This window comes from Phycodurus eques, chromosome 21 (assembly GCF_024500275.1).
Source record: "Phycodurus eques isolate BA_2022a chromosome 21, UOR_Pequ_1.1, whole genome shotgun sequence".
NCBI lineage: Eukaryota > Metazoa > Chordata > Actinopteri > Syngnathiformes > Syngnathidae > Phycodurus > Phycodurus eques.
This window is the reverse complement of record NC_084545.1, coordinates 7,236,097-7,258,032: the sequence shown is the minus strand read 5'-3', so window position 1 is coordinate 7,258,032 and position 21,936 is coordinate 7,236,097. Positions and strand designations below refer to the sequence as shown.

The 21,936-nt window shown below is 39.5% G+C and overlaps 3 protein-coding genes across 4 annotated transcripts; 2 read left to right on the top strand and 1 right to left on the bottom strand.

Moving 5' to 3' along the window:
• Positions 1-52: 52 nt before the first annotated feature.
• chchd7 (coiled-coil-helix-coiled-coil-helix domain containing 7) lies at positions 53-3,717 on the bottom strand. Its single transcript, XM_061666347.1, has 4 exons — positions 3,589-3,717; positions 3,000-3,059; positions 2,802-2,900; positions 53-1,431 (listed from the first exon to the last, which is right to left on the bottom strand). Exons 2-4 carry the CDS (start codon positions 3,051-3,053, stop codon positions 1,327-1,329), a joined length of 258 nt encoding a protein of 85 aa, XP_061522331.1. The 5' UTR covers positions 3,054-3,059; positions 3,589-3,717; the 3' UTR covers positions 53-1,326.
• Positions 3,718-4,085: 368 nt separating this feature from the next.
• plag1 (pleiomorphic adenoma gene 1) lies at positions 4,086-18,968 on the top strand. 2 transcript variants are annotated; one of them, XM_061666549.1, is made up of 3 exons: positions 4,086-4,217; positions 9,077-9,329; positions 11,112-18,968. In XM_061666549.1, exons 2-3 carry the CDS (start codon positions 9,082-9,084, stop codon positions 12,286-12,288), a joined length of 1,425 nt encoding a protein of 474 aa, XP_061522533.1. In that variant the 5' UTR covers positions 4,086-4,217; positions 9,077-9,081; the 3' UTR covers positions 12,289-18,968. The 2 variants fall into 2 exon arrangements, with proteins under 2 accessions (XP_061522533.1, XP_061522532.1); XM_061666548.1 differs by having other exon boundaries at positions 8,972-9,329.
• Positions 18,969-19,757: 789 nt separating this feature from the next.
• Positions 19,758-21,936, top strand: mos (v-mos Moloney murine sarcoma viral oncogene homolog). The gene has a single exon (XM_061666473.1). It carries the CDS (start codon positions 19,989-19,991, stop codon positions 21,003-21,005), a length of 1,017 nt encoding a protein of 338 aa, XP_061522457.1. The 5' UTR covers positions 19,758-19,988; the 3' UTR covers positions 21,006-21,936.

Below are 21,936 nucleotides of genomic sequence, written 5' to 3'. Positions count from 1 at the left end.
ATGACTTGAGGGACTTCATTTAGACAAAAGTAGGCCTATACCACCATCTTCTGCGATCTACACAATTACAACTACACTCCTTTTAGAGGGGGGCACAATTTATTGCAGTTTTGCTTTTTAGGTCAGGGCTCCGTGCCTATCCCTTACAAATACACATTTTCTTGCAAATCATTTCATCCTTTAACATTTTAGACAATGCTGTCAAGGGTCACATAGCCTATTTTAGCTTGCATTGGGCAAGAAACATAAAACCTGACCAGGTGCAAATTAGCAGTTTGCTTGCTTAAAATTTCAACTAACATTCACATACTCAGAATTGGTTTGTTCACCATAGTCTTTGCTTAATTGGCCTCTGATTGATTGGTCTCTCAAGACCTGCTCAATCACCAGCTATGAAGCAGGAGTCCAGAACTGCACAGCATGGAGACTCAAGCCACTTTCAGCGCACTTGTATCTTGGCTGTACAGGACAGGCGTCGACGAAGGAAGGACCGTTCCCGGACCTGGCTCCAATGGCTCCTCCCAATCTGCAATGATGTTGCGTCCTGATTCGCGTGGAGGGACTTGATGGCCAACCGCTTGGAACAGATCTGTCGACAATGCTGTGAACTGATGACGACAACGACTGACCTTTACATGTGAAGAAATAAGCCTTTACCTTTGGTTTCCATCAGAGTAAAAAAAAATTCAATTTTGGGGGGTTTATAATGACAATAAACCACTCACAAAAAACGTACACAACTGTGCTGTTCTCTCACAAGTATCTGAATGGCAACAGCATTTTTGTTTAGTTTTTTCCATTTTTTAAGGATGTCCACTTGTATGCTTTTTTGCAATCTGTGTGTGTTTTGTACTTTTTGTGAGTCGTGCATGTTGTCTTAGGAATGCATCCAGTGTGTATAACAATGGCACAAACATCAAATGCAATGTCCGTTTGGGGGTAAATATTCAAATTGTAAATTACAATATAATAAAAATTTTGCACACACACACAGAACCAGAGGTGATCTGAACCATTGACAGTTCCTTCCTAGGTCTTGATAGGCAGTGTTTTTTTTTTTTTTTGTTATTTGACCTCAAGCTTCTCCAACCAATTTTTAAACTGTAACGCACAAATAAACAAATAGTTTTGATCGAGAATCTGCATTGTATTTACTGGATCTTCATTCATTTTTACAAGAGCAATATGCTTAGATGTACCTTATCACTGTGCTATCACATTGGTTAAAAAAACTTTTTCTTTCCAGAGCGTCTCAGTACAGTGTTTTAGTATCAACAGAATGTCTACGTCATCCCCCTGGTGTCTCTTTATAAACGTCATGGCTCCTCAATATGGCTTCCCTCCAATAGCAGAGAGCATATCCTGCCTTTCTGTAGCAGTGGGCATGTCAGGTTTGACACCCTCTCTTCTCCGGTGCAACATTATATTGTGCTGTGAAGAAAGAAAGACAGAATAAGCAAAAAAAAAAAAAAAAAAAAAAACGAGGCTACAAAGGTTTAATTTAAAACACATAGTCCATTTCATAATGTTTGTAAACAATGGGCACCAAGACACTGCTGGGTGGCAGAAACGTAATTCACTATTGCTGACATGAATAGAAACAATGCCATGAACTTTGTTTCAAAAATTCAAATAAATCCAGCGGAACCTTTGGGTGAGGAGGATAAATTAAGCGGCTATTTTCTCAATCGCACCGCGCCTTGGTCAACTGACATGTAAGGATTTGTTTACTAGTGGTAACATCAGAGAAAGCTTCACCTTTTGCCACCTGGAAGTACGTGTGATGTCATGGAGCCAAACTTTTTTGTATCTTTTTTTTTTTAAATTATTTTAAGTTGTCCTGCTCTGTTATACTACTTGGTCACCCAGTATGGTGTATCTGTATGCCTTTGTACACCGGAACAGTTTTGGAAGAAAGAAAATGCTGTTATACAGGTAATGCCAGTAGATGGCAGTCTAATTACATGTTTATACATCACAGCCCAGGTACGAGACAGAGCACATTTGCTTTTAAGACATTTCATGTTCAGTACAGTAATTCCCTCCATTTTCACAAGGCACAAATTCACCAATGTCTGTATTTTGCTGTGGAACATATCCCAAGCTATTCAGGTTTTTTGTGCTCTTGCTGAAATGCTCTAAAATGCCACAAGATGCTACCGAAATCCTGTCTAACCAGGAAAGTAGTACAGTGTCGCGGAAGTACTGTACTGAAGTACTGTGGGTTACAGCGATACGTCTCGAGTGAGAGACAAGCTTTGTATGTCGGGGAGGGGTTAAGTTTAGCCTGGGTTCCTAGCGGAAGTTACGGAGAGTTTGCCGCATGTGCATATACAGCATGTGCGCACTTCAGGTGCATGTTTCTGAATCAAATCGTCTGTACTGTAAGCCATTTATTTTCAAAGGGTAATGTAAATATTTATGGTTTGAACTGTCTTGTGTGTGTCATCACAAATATGTCTTCTGTACACGCAGGTCACCTTGGGATCGTAGTGCATTCACACTGGAGCCTAACAACGCTTGCATTTAAAAATAACGTGAACAACGTCACCTCACTCTGTCATTATGGGGTATTATGTTTAAAATTTTAAGGAGACATTTTGGTTTAATCAAGCTATAATCAGTGTTATTAGTGATTCAATTATAATGGGGGCTGCAAGGTAACCTAAAAAATAGCTAACTAACATCTCTATTGTCCAGGATTCAAAATGCTGGTACTAAAGTACAGTTCTTACAGACTGAGCAACTGCTGCTCCCGGGTTTGACCCAGTAAACTTGAGTAAAAGTAAATGCATACGTACCCAATATTTCCTACAGTTTTTGTAACTCTGGAAGAAGGCTGTGCACATGTTCTTATCATAGTTGGAAGCATCCAAACATTTTTGAGAAGCATCACTTTCCTGTAGGAAAGAAAATAATTCAAAAGAAATGAATCAAACATGGTTAAAACTGCATATCGGTAAAGATTTTACATCTGACAAGGATGATTAAAGTCTTACTTCAATGCAAGGATTTATGTCTTGATTCCGGACTTTTCTGGCATTTTTGTCCATTTGTACCTGTGAAGACGCACAAAATAAAAATAAATAAAAAAAACATTGCTACACTTCTAGCAAGGTAAACAGTAGTGTTAAAGTATGTTCAGCCTGTTATGTACTTCTGTTGTTTAACAGTCTTTTCACAATAAGCCACATACAGGCATGGAGAAAGCATTCGTTTTTTTGTGTTACTTTATGTGAGTAAGAAGGAGTTGCTTCCAAAATGACCGGGGGGGAGGGGGGGGCAAAAGTGTCAACTGATTTGATACTAGTATGAATACTAGCTTCGTCACAGAACAAAATAAACTGGTAACTCTTCTTTATTTCCAATGTAGAGAGTAATACTAAAAAGTCGTCAGAAACAAAATGGAATACTAAAGACTGTTAACACACGATAACTGAGAACTCGACAGAGGAGCACAGTAGCCAGTAATGTACATAAAATGCATTTTATTTGAATCTGGAGAGGATTTGACCTCTGCTTCCACGTGTAATATTGGTTTATAGATGTTGTAAAACGGCAGGAAGAAATGCAATTCCTTCAACTTACCTCACCCGTGAAGAATGTGGGGAAGGGGCGCTTTAATACAGTCAATATTTCGCTAATTATGTCCCAGGATCCATAGAGTTTAGTGTTATCTTCATGCTAACGGGAACGTCTGCGTGTAGCAGGAAGAAGAACAACGAGGTAACACACGATTGACAGTGTCGTCAGCCAATAGCATCCGCTTGAATGTTGTCCTAATAGATTGACAGTAGAGTGAGCCAATAGAATCGCCTAAATGTTTTCCTTACAGACTGGCAACCTAACGACCCTATGAGTTTCTTGCCAGGCGTGTACATTCTCTTAACCTATAGTTCAGTGGGAATCAGTGCGAAACGCTCGACACCTTATGTTCGAAGTATTAAAATGTGTTTCACCAAAAGGTGTCTGTAAAGTGACCCCAATATGAAAGCGGCAGCGACTTATTTGATATGGTGTAACCTTAAATGGGCGTGACTTGGTTCCAAGTGCGGTTGCATTGCAGCGCACATACAATGGCTGCTCGAAAGATAGGAAAGCAAACAAATTTCAGGCCCGCCGCGTCTAGCAAAAATATGAGAAAAAAATTATTAAAAATTCGGAAAATAGTTCAAAGTCAAGAAAAACACAGCAAAGGGGATGCTGAAGCGCCCAGGGTAAGTTTCATGTAAATTAAGCATACCGTTACTCATTTCTTGAATTAAAATATCGGGGTTATTCAAATTATGAGAGACGGGTGAGCTCAGGAAAAAAGTTTGCGTTAATCTCTGCCCAGTTTGTGACCACAGAGAAGAACCCGGCATGGCTTCGGTAAAACACCTTTTATCAAATTATGTCCAAGACAGTGTTACCGCGCACCTCTGTCAACTCTAATGACTATATTAAAAAAAAAAAAAAAAATCAAATAAAAATAGAGTCCAGTAGTTATGGAGTGGATGAAAGTTGATCGCAGTCCGCTGACGGTATTCAGCGTTAATGGATAATAATAATACCGAACCATTCGCTTCTGAAACAACAACTATAAAGTCTTATTTTCTGGTGTTTCCTGGTGGCTGCGGTGAATAGTGTTCACGCTACGGCTTCAGTTGAGCTTGTCAATCGATCAACATCGATGCAAACCATCTGTTGTCCGCTCTTTACAAACATGTTCGTCGGCTTGATGTCATTTTCCGCCGCAATCACAATATTTACAAACAACTCGTAGAAGCGACGTTAGTTTAAGGCCAGTCAAGATAAAGACACCGCTTGATCATAAATAGCAAATGGAGGCAACTATATGGAGATATTTTGGCAATCAAATGAGGTTTTCATGACTTGTCTGTGCCACATGTGTCCCTGTTTGTCGCTGACAGCATTAAACAAAATTCAACTTGTGGCGATTTATGTTTTTTTTTTTTTTTTTTTTTTTTTTGGTGGGGGGTGTGGGGGGGGGGTCGTGTTGCAAATGACAGTAAAAGCAAGTTGGCATTTGCAAGCTCGTTAAAAGTTTCCAAGCAACTCTTTGCACGTGGCCAACCTTATATCATCGCTTTCAACTTAAATGTGTTTATTTGTGATGTTGTTTGCTGCCCTGAAGAGGCTTGTTTGTTGTCGATTTTGGAAGTAGTACTGCAATTGCTGAAAGTGCTCAAGTTGTCAGTGCTGGTTCAAAGCTAATATGACAACCAGGTACTATACCAGTGGTTCTTAAACCTCTTTTTTTTTTTTAATAATAATAATAATAAAATACTCAGCTATCCGAGTACCACTTTCATGACCGACATTAAAATACAACAGTGTAATTCAAACGAACAAAAAAACTGCATAAATGATTCAATTAAAATGTACTGCATAAACAAAGCTAAATAAGAATTGTACCTATACATGTTTAAAAAGAAACCTTTTTAAAAGAATCAACGCAAATCAATTGGACTTAAAAGTGAAATACAACTGAACTGTACTTAGACAGTGATTCTTTGACGTACCACTAGAGGGAGCCCGCATACGTCAACACTTTGAGAATCACCCGTCCTTTACTGTACATGTTGGTATTACCATTTTCATAGTAAAGTGAACTCCCGTTTATCACGGGGATTCAGTCCACACCCAACCGCAATAGGTGAAAATCCACAACATACAGAGACCATATTTTTTTAAAAAACAACATTATTTTTTATAGTTTCCCACAACACATTTGAACTTGTCAAAACACTTTTTGCAAGTATTCTTTAGTGGTTGTTGTCGCTTTTTCCCTGTCAAGAAAAGGGAGACTCACATTACATCACTTTGAGGAAACAAAAGAATACTCTCACATTTCTCCTTTATGAGGCAAAGCATGCCTGTTTCAAGTTGTTAATTTGTCACTCCCAGTTGAAGTTGACTGTAAATCTGACAGGGAAAACAAAAGAGAATTAAACGCTGTTTATTTAAAGACCAAAATGTTCAACCGAACCATATAACTTCATCCAATGAAACTCCGCTAGTTTAATGGCATCATATAATGCGAAAAGCCATACATGGACTGGCGGAAATGAGCATCAATGTAATGCTTTTTGTAGATCTTCAAACAATACTCACGTGCTTATATTCTCTCTGCTCTGTGGGCAACACAACTATAACTTGCAGCACAACGTGGTACTACACAAGAAGACGCTTACCTCTAAATTTGGACATGCGGAAGTATGAAAAAACATGTATTTTGTTTGCGTAAGGTTGTCTGACCTTATTAAATGTATATGTATTGTACGACATTTTACTTTTGCCTTGGTCACATCACAAGTAGTGAACAAAACAAGCACACACGATTAGTGACAGTATGGTCTTCCACAAACAAGCATAGCATGCCGAAAAAGGAAGATTCTGGGTTTACTAAGACATCTGTTCTAACCGCTGGTGGATGAATTCATTGATTGAGAATTGTGTGCCGATTCTGTTGTCCATATCGTGTGGGAACATATCTTACTAACATGTGAAAGATGTTAGTAAGATATGATATTGTTGCACATTTGGAATAAGATATTGTTGCACATTTGGAATAATTGAAAAACCGGTTTTCCTTTGTTGGTTCATACGAAAGTGGAATTTATTTGGTTGTATAAGTCATACAAGTTTAAAAAAAAAAAAAAGCATATATATTTCTTTATGATTGATTAGTTTTGTAAATGAATTCAGTGAATGTAATGAATAGCTTTCCTCTTGATAAAACTGATGAATAAATATCACAAATAAACTACAAATAGGCTCGAGTAGTAGCGATACTTTTTTCCTCATGTTAATATGGTTAAAATAAGTGAATTTATTCTAAAGGTACTTTAGTGGCCATTGCTAGATTGCTTGTTCGAGCATTACTCTCGCTTTAAATATCATTGCAAAGAGAAAAACATTTTAAACATTCATTTTTTTGTAACATTAGGCCACAAATGTTTGTCACAAAGAATACGTTAGCGTGGAGTTCTGAGAATTTTCAAAAATTACATTAATTTCCTTATTACTCGCCAGAACTGGCATTAATTGGAGACTCTAAATTGCCCGTAGGTGTGACTGTGAGTGAGAATGGTTGTTTGTTTGTATGTGCCCTGCGATTGGCTGGCAACCAGTTCAGGGTGTAGCCCGCCTCCTGCCCGATGATAGTTGGGATGGGCTCCAGCACGCCCGCGACCCTAGTGAGGAGAAGCGGTTCAGAAAATGGATGGATGGATGTTTCATTGTCATTTTCCACATTAAACCCCAAAACTTTTTTTTGGGGGGGGGGGGGGGGGGGGGGGGGCAACAGTATGCAGTAGCAAAAAAACCCACAAGAGTAATACTAATAATAAAACATGTAGGTATTAAGCGTTCGGGGAGCCCCCAGCTGTGTTTAGCTGTCTGATATGAGACTCGCTGTCACACATGCCGAAAAGCAAGACTTGTACAGTAAATCTCTGCTCAACACGGCCGCAGGGGATGCGTTAAAAACCCGCCCGCCATGAAAATCTGCTATATAGAAAGACCATATAAAAAACGTTTTTTTTTTTTCAGTCATCAGGGATAGGCACCAACTCACCCGTGACACGAATGAGGATAAGTTGCATAGAAAATCTTTGTAACTGTACATAGAAGCACAAAACCACTTTGTTTTCTTGAAACTAGTGTTATGTTCAAGCTTTATGAATTACTAATGTTAAACTGTATCCTGAAAATTACAGTTTTTCACAACAAGACATTTATGTCGACATCACCCTGGAAAATGTATTGAATTGTTTTGTGTTGCAATCATTGTTACTTTATGTGGGTAAGAAGGACTATTTTAACATGACCAGTATTTGGCATGTTTCTTCTAAAATGTAATGCTTTGCACATTACTAGCTAGCTACTCATTTTAAAATATTTTATATTACTACAATATTACTGTGAATAGAAATGTGCTACACAACCTCTGCATTCAAGTCAGGCTATGTGTACTATTTCACCTGAGTCTAAAAATTCAGCAAAAAGGAATAGTTACATTTCCAATCAGAAATATGCCAGACGCTCATTTGTGGATGTGCGGAAGCGTGGTCGTCTCGTAACTGGAAGAGTACTAGTGAGACACCACAGCATGATTTAAGTATCCTTGAGCAGGATACTGAACCACAACTTGCTCCTGATGCTTTGTCATCAGGAATGAAACAGAGGGCTAAATTACAAGATTCAGTAAATAATGAAAACATTTTTAGACAATTTGAACTGTAACACAGCAAACAACTACGGTTAAAAATGTGATACATACGTATAAAGGGGTAAAGACGGACTATTAATAGTAGGAAAAAATGTGAGCAAGCCAGATGTAAATCGAACAAATAATTAAAGCATAGATGAGGCCAACGTAGACACCTATTGAGAATGTTTCATTTTTAGAACAACTGATGCTTCATTTCATTGCTGTATCTTATTTGGTGTGGTAGAATTTGGTTATCATTTACATTAATATTAATTAGGCATTTCCTTATTAGTAATAACTAGTTTTAATATAATTACTGTATATTGAAGGTGGGTTTTTTTTTTCTTACCCCCCCCTAATTTTCTGGCGCCCCCTAGAGGCCGCAGCACCCTTAGCGTTTGCCTATATTGCCTAATGGGCGAGCCTGCTCTCTGTGTGCCATTTTTATTTGGTGGCAAGCCTTGAGATTTTTCTAACGTTATGGTTAGCCTAAGCCCAACACATTTTGTCAAACACTGTACGACATTGTGTGTTTGTGGCGGATGGACTCATCGCACAAATACCAACTCCCTTTTTAAAAGTTTGCACACCTGTCCGCTACATATCTGACTACTCTTTATAATTGCTACTTAAACCGTTGTGTTTTAAAGGGTGCTGAGATGAAATTATGTCTTTAAATATGCCCCTGACAGCATGTTAAAACAGGAAAAACTAATTTTTTTCTCATGATATTTAATCTCTTGTCTGTTTTAGTCTTATAAATCCAGACGATGTTGAGGACAAAAAAAACGGATAAGGTACCTACATCAGCACAGTTTGGGAAGTGCGCCCCTATCCATGAAACTGGTCTGTCCTAAGGTGCCATGGCCACAGGAACGCAGGGCCACCTAGACCAAGGTGTGGAGAAAGCAAAGCTCGCACCACCCATGGGGAGGCGCAGAAGAGCAGAGGGAAAGCCAAAAAGGAATTTCCCTTGCCAGGACTGCCAGAAAGCTTTCAACAGTCTGGAGAAGTTGAAGGTGCATTCTTACTCTCACACCGGCGAGAGACCCTACTGCTGCTCCCACCCCGGCTGCACCAAGGCTTTCGTCTCCAAATACAAGTTGCTAAGGTACGGACGAGCAGCTGTGGATCGCAAGTTTACTGTTTATTATGTACTGTAATTTTTCGTGTATAATTCGCACCCATGAATAATGCGCACCCCCAAAGTTGAGCTAAAAGTTCTGGAAAACCCTTCTACCAATGTATAATGCATTTTTACAACGCATGATTTTGCTTCTACCCATATGATCAAAACATGAAGTATTATCTGTATTTTGTTAGTTTTTTCAAAGAATTATTCTGAAGTTAAGCACTTCATTTGAACACATCGTACTTTCTTTTTATTTACTTGCTCTTATTTTCAAATTCACAGCCCTACTTTTATACAGTAAATGAGAAAACGCACAGTTGTGCTCATATGTTTGATTACCCAGGCAGAATTTGTAAGATGTGTACAATTCTTTTAAGAAAACATGAAGGACCAGGCGAAACACATTGAATTTTATTTTAATGGGATTCAAATTAAACGGACAAGCATTTTAGAAAAGCATTATTATTAAACAAAACATAACCATAAAGAAATTAATGATGGTTGTTGTTCAGTCATCAGTCGTATTTAAAAACAAAACAAAAACAAACAATATTTCACAAATTCTGCCTGGGTATGTAAAGTTATGAGCACAATTGTACAAATATGGAGTCATATGTACGTACCCCTGTCATATTGGAATGAAAGTGTAGGCTACACCTTTTTCATAACCTCTAGGTGGCATACTAGAATGAAAGTGTACAACTTTTTCATAACTTCTCGGGGGCGGTGGCATAGTGGAATGAAAATGTACAGCTTTTTCAGAACCTCCAGATGACGGCATACATTTATAAAATGTGAAAGTCTTTTTCATTTTCCCCTATACCTATCTGTAATGCGCACTTTTGACAATTTGGGGGTGGGGGGACGCGTTATGCACGAGAAATTACGGTAACTGTTATAACACTGTACCCCCATAGACCTTTTCATTATGTCATAAGAAGTACTTCCGGGTGGCAGAAGGTGATTAAATACCACTGATTTGAACTGAAAATGATGACAAACACCTGTGTTTGGGGTTGAACTGTCAGACATACCCCAAAGGTTTAGATATTTTTTGATTTCCTAAAGAAAAAAATAAATTAACCCATGAGAACCTGTGGGTGAGGCCTGGATAAATCGAGTAGCTGTCGTAAATACAGAGATGCTTGAGAAGCTACACCGGTGAGGCGGATGGATTATCTCAGCAAAGGAGAAGTGCTCACTAACACAGATTTCGAGAGATTAGTGTTTACATGAGTAAATTACACTATTTGAGAGGACTAGGCCTTGTGGCCCCTGTGTACATAGAGTAAGTCTTAGATCTTTGAGCTCATGAAAAATGGGAGCAAAAACAAAAGTGTTTCACGTTTATATTTTGGTCAGCGTATCGCTGAGCTTCCACCACCTCTAGTTTTAGAACAACTCACCAGTTGAAATGGGAATTACGGCCCGTGTTGGGTCTTACTTCCAAGCAGTTTACCTCACGTAACATCTTCTTTTCGACCAACAATACACATATTCAATCTATGGCGGTAGAGAAGAAGCCTAAACTCGTCATTCAAGCCAATTATGCTGGTTTTCTTAATCACTCTGTCTTGGTCAAATGTCATTGAAGGGTTTGTTTAGTAGTGGTGCAATCGGAGATTGCTAGGGATTTTCCCACCCGGAAGTACTTGTGATGTCAAGAGGAAAAGGTCCATTTGCCAAGAAAAATAATTAATTTCATAATTTCCTTAAAACATCATCGTAATAAATGCTCATAGATGGTGTCTCTTTCCCAAGGCATATGGCAACTCACTCACCAGAAAAAACCCACAAGTGTTCATACTGTGAAAAAATGTTTCACCGCAAGGATCACTTAAAGAATCACCTGCACATCCATGACCCATATAAGGAGGCGTTTGCATGTCAGGAGTGCGGAAAGAGCTACAACACCAAGCTGGGCTTCAAGCGCCACCTTGCCCTTCACGCTGCCAATAGTGGAGATCTCACCTGCCAAGTGTGCCTGCAGCCCTTCCCTAGTACCGGAGTGCTTCTGGAACACCTCAAAAGTCATGCTGGCAAGTCCTCGGGTGGGGCCAAAGAGAAAAAGCATCACTGCGAGCATTGCGAGCGGCAGTTTTATACCCGTAAAGATGTCCGGCGTCACATGGTGGTTCACACGGGACGTAAGGACTTCCTGTGTCAATACTGTGCTCAGCGGTTCGGGAGGAAGGACCACCTGACGCGTCATGTTAAGAAGAGTCACCCTCAGGAACTGCTGAGGGTGAAAACTGAGCCAGCTGATTTGCTGGAGCCTGTTGTCTATGACTTGGTATCCGGGGGCGTTAAGGGAGAACTCCCGGACACGCTGACAACAACGCCACATCGGCACAACTTTTATACCGGCCCCATCCTGGACTCGGAGCCTTTCTCCAACGCTGCACACCTGCTCTCGTTAAAATACCCGTTGGGCTCCAACATTACCTCATACACTGTCTCCTCACAGGAACGGGAGCAGAATCTAAAGGGAGAACTGGAGAGCTATCTATTGGAGCTACAGAGCGGCATGCCCTCCTCGTCCTCTGCGGCACCAGAACCGCAACTCCCTATCTGCAAACTTGAGACGGGCGATCGTGTGGACATGCTGGAAGAATCAAGTGAGGAAAGGTCCTTGTCCAAAATTGCCACATCGGTGGCAACAGCTGCTTTGGCAAGCGACTCACTCGCCTCGTCCTCCTCCCTGATGGACTTCTCGCAGCTTTTCAACTTCTTACCGCTACACGGGCCCCTCTACAACCATACAGGGGGCAGCGAGGGGCAGCACACACTGAACGAAGAGAACGTACATCTCCACCTGCCCCCCGAGGCCTCCGAAGGCCCAGAGGCTGCGCAGAGTCCACTTCAAAGCCAAGCCTCCTTTATTTGCAACTTGAGCACACCCACCACATTGCCCCGCTTCCATCAGGCTTTTCAGTGATCCGGGAAGGTTTGAGCATGACACACACATTACATACTGTCACGTACTGAGCAGTACGTTCATCGCAGGGGCTACATTACAGACACGCCAGCAATATCTGAAAATACGCGTTGCAGAGAGACCGTGTAGTTTTACCACTCCCGTATGCTTTAAACACATTTCAACTAATTTAAATGCATTTACATTTTTCAAAACACACTATTTTAAGTATCCTAAGTGCCTGTTCTCACGCTCTTGCTGTCAAGAAATGGGAAGCTATGGTGTAACATCACTTTTATGACTCGCTCACCCTCCAAACCGGAGGCAAGGTGTACTTGCTTCAAGCTGTTTATTTCTCACTCCCAGTTGAAGTGTATTGTAAAACTGATGCGTAATTAGGATTCCCACACAGTTTCTAGGCAGAGTACACGCTGTTCCAATGTTTCTGGCTCCAGGAGACGCACCGCTGCACTGTCATTGGCTGTTGTATCTCTGGAGAACACGCCCTATTGCTTCGAGACAGGAAAAGAAGTATGTGACTTAAGTGTGGCGGCGTTAATATGTTTCCGACTAACCCTAATCCTAACCTTAACCCATCCTAAATCGCCTTAAACCCCAACCGTTGCTCCAAACCTAACAATAACAAGCTTTTTTTGTTTTTGTTTTTTCGTACCAATGTGATACATGTTTGGGATGGCCATCTCGTTCCATCTGAGCAGTCTGCCCTTCCCGTCACGTAGGAACCAATCGTGTTGCAGCAGGGCGTGTCCTGCCTGGAAACTATGTGGGAATCCTAATAATGCAAAACTGACATAAAAAACAAAATCCTTCACTGATAGGTGGGTTGTATGGCCCCTCCCCCACTATACATGAACTTGGGCGCCTTCGTGCACATCAGCGGTTATCCGTCGCAATTGTGAACGGCTTAGACATTATTACTAGGCCTATTTATATCGCTATAGCATTAAGTTAGCTAGCTAGCTATGCCTGCACCCTGAAAATGCATCTTCCCGAAATGTCACAATTTACAGAACAGCTCGTGTTATTATTTCAATTCCCAAGCGAAGAGGTGACATCGTGGACGAGACTTTCGCCTGTCCACTGGCCAAGTGAACCCCGGAAGTCTGTTAGCTTGCGAGTTAGCTGTTGGCTAGCGCCTCTCGTCATGGCGTGGAAAGCACTGTGACCACCGGGTGAGATATATTCCAGCCACCAGAGGCTTGAGCCGGATATATTTTTGCTACTCAAACATGTGTAGGCAGAAGAAAGTGAATGGACAAAGTATCGGCCATTTTTCAGCGGAGCAAGGTTTCACGCAGTCAGCGGACACACACCCAGTGTAATTCTAAAACTTTTAAAACAGCTTCCACTTTAGCAGCAACACATACAAACATAGCGTGCAACATTACCCACAGATATATTTTCATTCTTCTCTGCGGAAACAACCACTATTACTGGAGTTTAGTTGGGGACCTTCTCTGCCTCTTTTTGCTCTTCTTCTATTATGCTGATAATTTTGATAATATGTTGACAAATCATTCCCGCAAGCAGGCTTTGTTAATAATTTCAATTTACTGAAAAACATTTTAAATTTGTTTTTACAAGAATGTGTCTATGGGGGGGGGGGGGGCACCGCTGGTTTTGTACACATTCAGCACTGTCATTATCTTTTCACCATCATTAGCAAAGCCTTGTGTCAAGAGTGCAATAACGTTTCAGTGAAATAAAGTAACTTAAATGTCTGCCGTGAATACAATCCAACAGGATTGCTCGACAATTTTACAAACTGTTATATAAACAAAACCAACTACAGTACAATCACATTCTCATTTTATGAATTTGCCTTTCGGGATGTGGATATTTTTCAAAAAATATAGACATGAGTAATTGCTATGTTTTATTAATTTCACTTAGGCATTCTTTGTACATCTTTTTTTTTTTTTTGCTTGCTTGCTAGCTTTTGCATTTGACTTAATTTGCAGAAGGTTTCTTAATGACCAGGCTGTAATATTGATATTGCCATATTTGATAATACTTCGAAATCATAGACTAAAAACGGCTGCTGACAATTTTACTTGATCAAGATAATCCATTCCTGTAATTCTGCTTTCACCTATATCAGTGCACGTGCTTAATTCTGATATATTATTAATATAATCCAAGTAAAGCAAAATTTCACGTGGAGGCTAATAGCTGCCGAAACTAGAGAATATTCTCGGACTAAAGGTGGAAAGGAAAAAAAATGGGAGTAGTATTTAAAAAGGCTTTCAAATAAATAATAAACAACACATTTCACATTATTAAGGACGGGGTACGAAGAACTACTGAATAATTAGTATTATTATCACAGTTATACATTTCGATTTCCATTTTTAATAGATTTTTTTTTTAACTTTGACAGTTCCAAAAGTAATGAAATGTGTTTGAGAAGCTTTGTTAAGCTTGTTAAGTTGTCCCCTAAACCAAAGAAAATCAAACATGACAGCGGTAGAACTCGCCGCTAGCTGCTGAAACATTACTGTAGCCTGTAGGATGTTTACATCTCACCTCAATCAGCTAATTACTCTTCACCAATAAAATCCCTGGAATAACTACAATTGATATTTAAACAGTCCTCTCCATCATGCTGTTTCCATTTTGACATCATGAGACTGAGACGACACTCGCCATTGCGATGATTCAAACACGATGTTCTTAGGGGGAAGTGGCCACTGACTTTAGAGTGCCACAGTGTCATCAGCGGGTTGCAACAGAGATACTGGAAGAGTCACAGAAAGGCATAAAAGTTGATTCATGAATCAAACATCTTTTGTGGATTTTGCCATTCGGCTCCTTGTTAGAGAACAACAAGTTGTGCAAAAAGTACTGAAACACTGAACAATTGGACATCAGCATTCAGTAGTTTAGAGAAGGTCAAATTAAGTTCACCAGGAAAGACTAGATTGCATTTTAGGTTCATCCTGAAATTGTATTCATGCTTTGAATATACTGAAAAACCAGATTGTGTTGAAGATTAAGAGAACCTAATTATGTTGTACATACTTACAAAATAATTTAAGGCATAATATGTCAAACTCAGGCCCAGGGGGCCAAATTTGGCCCACGATGTAATTATATGTGGCCCGCAAGACCATATTAAATGTATATTAGAGCTGGCCCGCCAGTATATAGCCAATAATATTACAAATCCCAGAATGCTTTGCTAGTGCCCATCAGTCTAGAGCGCCCCTTCCCTTTCTGTTGCAGTCGTTAGCAACTATGCTACTAGTCTCCTCGAGCAAATTTACACTTCTCCTTACCAAAAATGACCAAACGAAAGATGGAAAACAGTTAACTTCCAAGACAGGTGGGAGGCAGATGATCTGTTGACTAAAGTAAAAGACAGACCTGTTTGTTGTGTGCGGACCAACGTGGCTGTAACAAAGAATATACTAACATAATTGAATTAATGTTTTTTTTTTTTTTTATGCCCTTTATCAACTCCTAGGCAGGGACTGTTAATAGTTTGAAGTTTGGATTTTAATGAAAGGAGATTCTTATTTTTTGGGATTGTTTTGTTGTTGGCCTTTGAAAAAAGATTTACATTAAAAAGAAAGGTAGTTGGGGATAAATAAATAGAAGATGGAGAGACAGTAGAATTTGTTATCTATTTGAATACAAAACAACAAACAAATACCACTGATGTCTTTTATCGCAAATTTGATTTCTCGTGTTTATAATATTGAAGTTTGTTTATTCCAGATTCAGTGTTTGAGCGAAATTTAAGTTTGTTGTCAATGATAAACTTTAACGCTACATTTTTGCAGAAAAGGGAAACATGCACATAGCAGGGATTTTTCATTAAATATTGAGTTTGGCCCTCGACGTTGTCCCAATTTTCAATTTTGGCCCACCGTGAATTTGAGTTTGACACCCCTGACTTAGTTGACGGGTGCCACATTTCATCAAAACAATAGTAATGCTCGGTAGCTAGTAATGTGTTGCCAGATCTGCCTTTGCTGTCATTTGAACAACAAATTGGCCGATAGGAAATTTGCTGAACAGTCATACACTTATCATGATTGATGCCTTAGAATTTGTAATGTAACTTGTTTCCGAACGGCTAAAGCATGCCCAGCAGATCACCCGCACTTTGTAAATATGAATGTTTAAATTAAAAAAAAAAAAAAAAGCAATTACATTTCATAGTTGAATGTTGCCATCATTTATATATGTATAAATTTAAAGCTCAAAGTTTTGCACTCGGTGTACATGGAATAGTTACAATGTAAGAAATGTCTTAGTACAATCCACAGAATGTGTACAGTATATTATAATGAGATTTTTCTTTTTCTATATTGGAAATGTAGGTTTTTGTTTTCAAATCATTGCGCATATTATATTGAGCTGTCACCATGTGTAATATATTTTTGTAACCACCATGACCTCTCGTTTGTTCCATTCATTCATTACTGTTGTTCCTGTATGAAGTAACTTAAGCCAACTTTAAAGATGTTGTTAAGGAGACAAAAATCTTTTTTAAAACATTTATTCAAATACCTTTGCAATCAATTGCTAAATCGTGAACTGGGCATTTAGCCCACCGATTGGTCATATGCAATTTAAAATGCAATTTAAAAATACTTGCAGTGTTATTAAAACGCCGTTAAATTATTATCAGATCACTGCCTACTAGCCTGACAACAGCTTAAGGAAAATTCACAAAGGCACTTATGGTATGCAAATTGCAACAAAAAGAAATGTAAATGCTCATATAATGATGTATGTAATTGTTCCGTTTTATACTTTGGACTGCAAAAATGATTTCTACTCCTCTTGTGTTACTAACCAATAACATTGCGACATGAAATGCTTGACTCACAATTAACAGTGTTATCATTTGCTGTACCTCACACACATATTTTTTTTAATGCTTACAGTAGATGCTTCAACAATTCACTTTTAAGTTGCCTTGTTTGTGTCCATTTGATTTTCTCAACAATGGGATTTGGTGAGATGTGCTTTTCCTAACGTAGATTTGAATTTGTGTTGTTTGGAAGCACTTGGAGAAGTTTGCTATTATTATAAGCTTTGTGGTTTTACAAGAAATTTTAGCAAGCCAATTTTTCCCTCAAAACTTCATTTCCTCTGCTTCCTTTTGTTAGAAAGTGTAGTCATAAATGTATATATTATATTTAGAACAATAACATGGTATTAGAGCATGAGATGTTTTACTCTTACAGGTACAATTTTGACAGTGTTTTGTTTTCCCATTTTGCTTTACTTGCACATATGTGTGTATTGAGGGGTCGAAATTAAACCTTAAATACATTTATTTTTCTGACAGGTTTGGATCTCAGTGTGTCAAAAGTTGATGATGAAAAGTTAACATTTTTATTTGTGTATTGTTTTTTTGTTTTTTCTGCCTAAAAGCTGCTAGAGGAGAAGATTACCAAACAGCATTTGTAGGTGGCCGGGATGAAAGACCTAATTGCTGGTGATGCAAAAAAAAAAGCACACTTTAAAAAAAACAACAACATTTGGATGAAATCATTATCATAAAAAATAAAAGTAGATGCTCTCACTTCATGCCACACCTCTTTAAAAGCCTCAGTGGTACCAGCAAAATGTTTTGAATGTGTATGGAAGAAACACTGCAATATTGCAATATATTTTTTTATTGGATCAAGCTGCTAACATACTTCTAAAGCTCCTTAAGGTGCTACAGACCTCTTTTATAGTTTTAGAATGTATTGTTTGTTTCAAAGTATTCATTCTAGCAGAGCAGCTGGCATGTGCGCGACTGATTGTACGATATATCTTCATATAATTTTACTGTACTGTGACAAGTTTAGTCTTTGTTTTTACAAATTGTATCTCACAAACATCCCCATATATTTGTCCCCACTTGTGTCTTTTAATAATGGGAAGTTTGTCATTGGGAGAGCTATAAGCAAAAGTGAAGTTCCTTTTTATTTTTGTGTGTGTGGGGGTGGGGAGGGGGTGATGATGATGTATATGTGACAACATTCAAATGAAGATGAAATCTATTCAATGAATGCATTCCAGCCATGTTCGTATTTTTGTGTTGCATTATAACAATACCATCCAATAGCAATGATGGAATTGATTGACTGAATGATGGTAATTCTCAATATTTAACTAAAAATTCTATTTTACAAACTACTGCTATAATTTTATTTTTTTTAGAAATATAAGCAATGTGTGTGTATATATATATATATATATATATATATATATATATAGCGAGAGATATAGATAGTATGATTATATATTCTGCATATGGATGCACGTATTTACCGTTTGTATGTACGTGTATATACACGTGTGTGTGTGTGTGTGTGTGTGTATGTATACATGTGTATATTTACACACATGCTCAGTGTGCCTATATATACTGTACATGCAAAAACATGCAAATGCACTATATATATATATATATATATATATATATATATATGAACATGTGCATATGTTTGTGTGTATATATGTATATAGTGTTGTATGTGTATGTATATATAAAATATATATACAGTAGCTAGATATATGAGATATGTTTGTAGTCATTGTAAAATAGAAGTTTTGTTTTTTTTAAAACACTGACATAATCCAAAGAGGCAGATTATTTATTTTATTTTTTTTTGCATAATAACCTGATTTTTATTTCCATACCTTGCTGCTATTAAAAAGGGGTGACGTTGTCAACTCCAGTGTTTTCATGCGATGTATTGAAAGTTCAATAAACATAAGAAAATGTTATATTGTGTGAGTTTTCTTTTGTCTATAAAATCCCCTGGAAAAGTATGGGAACCTTGTGATCAAGTTGGTTATTTCCTGTATATGGTTGACTGAAAACATTTGGGTTTTACATCAAAAGATGAATATAAGTTAAACGATGAACATTACACCGTTTATTTTCAATTACAGAGAATCCCTGTAACCGCATATAATAAACAAATGTTGGTAGCCTACAGCGTTTTACTCCTAGCACAATCTTCAAACATATTGTAAACTTATTAAGGGCCTTTGTAGCCACAAAGTCCGCAAATACTATTGGCAAAATGATGATATAATGGCCAAATACATTTAAATCTGAAGAGAGTTCAGTCTTAATTCCATGAGATCTGTTTTTGAGTGCGAAACGTTATGACATTTGTAAGCAACAAATGAATGAGACATCTTTGCCACAGTCAATATGGCGCAGATGTTGCCATACAATTCCATGACAATGCGCGATCTATTATTAGATCTTTATGATTCCAGCCAAAAATATGCGCGTCTACAATGTGGACCACGTTATTCTTTTTTAAACTTTATTTATATAAATGGACGTTTAACCATGGAAATAAATACAGAGTCAAACGTATCGTACATAAGTGGCATGTATAATAAATTAACACAAATGGAACAGTGACCAAAGAAAACTAAAAACAGGAACCTGTAGGCTGTCGCCAATAAATGACGTCACAAACATGCGCTACTATCGTTAAAACAACGCGATATCCTGTTTTTGTGCTTGTGCTTTTTATTTCGAAGAATGGCATGCATACAAGGTGTCAGATTGCGAGACCAAGGTGGGTGATCGAAGCCGTTTTTGTAGCCGGGGAATGCAATTCATGTGGACATATTCCCCCCGCCCCCTGCCCCAAAAAGGCCTTTGTGAGTGGAAGTTGATTTTGGGAAAATCGGCATAAAACGTTCGTGCGGGCGTGTCAGAGATCATGCCTTCTCCAGTCCCTCCCGCCCGCGTGCTTCCCAAAGACATTTATCCTTCCGTGGACATCGGGACGTGTAGTAGCCCCTTATCCAAGCACTCATTCGGCTCCACCTTACAGGTCCCGTCGCAGAGACACCAAGGTAAAGTTGCCAGCCGGCTGTGGTCCTCCGTCATCTACTGGAAAGAGCTGCATGACGTCCAGCCTGTCGGTTCCGGGGGCTTCGGCTCTGTCTACAAGGCCAAATACCTCGGGGAGACGGTGGCGTTGAAAAAAGTCAAGAGATGCACCAAAAACAAACTGGCCTCTCGTCAGAGCTTTTGGGCGGAACTGAACGCCGCGCACCTCCGTCATCGCAACGTCGTGCGCGTCATCGCGGCCACCACTTGCGTGCCCGCGGACTTCGGAGACGAGAGGAGCATCGGAACGATCGTGATGGAATACGTGGGGAGCAGGAATCTGCAGCAGATTATCTACGGCTGTGCTGAGGAGCCACTGCAGCCGGACAGGTGGCTCAAACACTCTTCGGATATGGCGCACGGTTTGCACTTCCTTCACTCCCACAAGATCGTCCACCTGGACATCAAACCAGCCAACGTGTTGGTGTCCGGTGAGGACGTGTGCAAGATCGCGGACTTCGGCTGCTCCGTGCAGCTCGATACCAAACGTGAAGCTCGTGACGTCGTCCCGATGAGTCACGCCGGTGGCACGTACACGCACCGAGCGCCGGAATTGCTCAAAGGCGAAGGCATCTCTGACAAATCGGATATTTTCTCCTTCGGGATTACCATGTGGCAGCTGATCACGAGGGAGCAGCCCTACACTGGCGACAGGCAGCACGTGCTCTACGCGGTGGTTGCTCACAACCTGCGGCCAAAGGTCGAGGGCCGAGACGAGTTCCAGTCGGAGCGCGGCAGGCTGTGCAAGGCTTTGCTGAGCGGATGTTGGGCCGCGGAGACCCGCTGGAGATTCAGTGCCCGTGACGTCATCGCGCAACTGGAGCAGCTCCAGGCAAAATTGTGACTTGTGAAGATTTTAGAAGCATTTTAGTTCTCAGGTCTGTGTACATGGAACATACTTGATTTTACGGCTGCTGATTGAGTAGGGGTTGGTTGCACTAGATGGCAGATTGCTTCTGGTTCAGGGATGTGTTGATCGGGTATCATCTGTTTACGACCCTCAATATACATCTTCGCGTACGCTTTTGTATCCGTATTAATGCTTGCGTCAAACCACTCGCACACAAAAAGTTTGGGATATTGCGCTTCTGGGTGAAATTTCGAGATGGACCGAAAATGCACAATTATTTTTATATTTTGACCTTTGACCGCAACTGTCCGCTATTTCCTACCGTGGACTTAAATGAACTAAATCCAAATTCCAATTGAAACAGGAAATTTAGCCGTCACTTCCTGGGTCAAAACAGAGTGTTACTGGTACTGGTAGGTTGCAACAGAGATGCAGAGAGACTGGGAGAATCACTGAAAGGAATAGAAGTGGGCCTCCTTGGGAAAGCATTGTTCAATTCATTGAGCAATGGCCTGTTGTGAATTTTGACATTCAGCTGCGTTCAGAACAGTTGGACAAGTTTAGAGGTCATATTAAGGTCGCCCGTAAAGGACGGTGCATTTTAATTCCATCAAAAAAATAAATAAATAAAGGATCCGTCCATTAATCCATTTAAAAATGAAGCTAGTGTTGCTGAATCATTAAGCAAGATGATTTATGGGGGTGTCGTTGTTTCAAATGGCTGTCAGTTGCATTGTATTGCAATTATGCATTGCAATACAATTGTTTCTGTATTGCAGTCTTAACTTGGTGCTGTTGGCTGAAAAACATGTCCCATTTCTGTCAAGTCATAGTTCATTTCCACATCGTAGAACCATAACCTATCAGGAATTGTAACCTTATGTACATTTTAACCTTATATGTCTTAATCTTTCATTGTTTTCTG

Coding starts and splice junctions, on each gene's coding strand:
- chchd7 (XM_061666347.1), bottom strand. CDS start 3,053: ATGGACAAAAATGCCAGAAAAGTCCGGAATCAAGACATAAATCCTTGC. Junction 2,901..2,999: donor ACATAAATCCTTGCATTGAA/GTAAGACTTTAA, acceptor TCTTTCCTACAG/GAAAGTGATGCTTCTCAAAA. Junction 1,432..2,801: donor AAAACTGTAGGAAATATTGG/GTACGTATGCAT, acceptor CTTTCTTCACAG/CACAATATAATGTTGCACCG.
- mos (XM_061666473.1), top strand. CDS start 19,989: ATGCCTTCTCCAGTCCCTCCCGCCCGCGTGCTTCCCAAAGACATTTAT.
- plag1 (XM_061666549.1), top strand. CDS start 9,082: ATGGCCACAGGAACGCAGGGCCACCTAGACCAAGGTGTGGAGAAAGCA. Junction 9,330..11,111: donor TCCAAATACAAGTTGCTAAG/GTACGGACGAGC, acceptor CTCTTTCCCAAG/GCATATGGCAACTCACTCAC.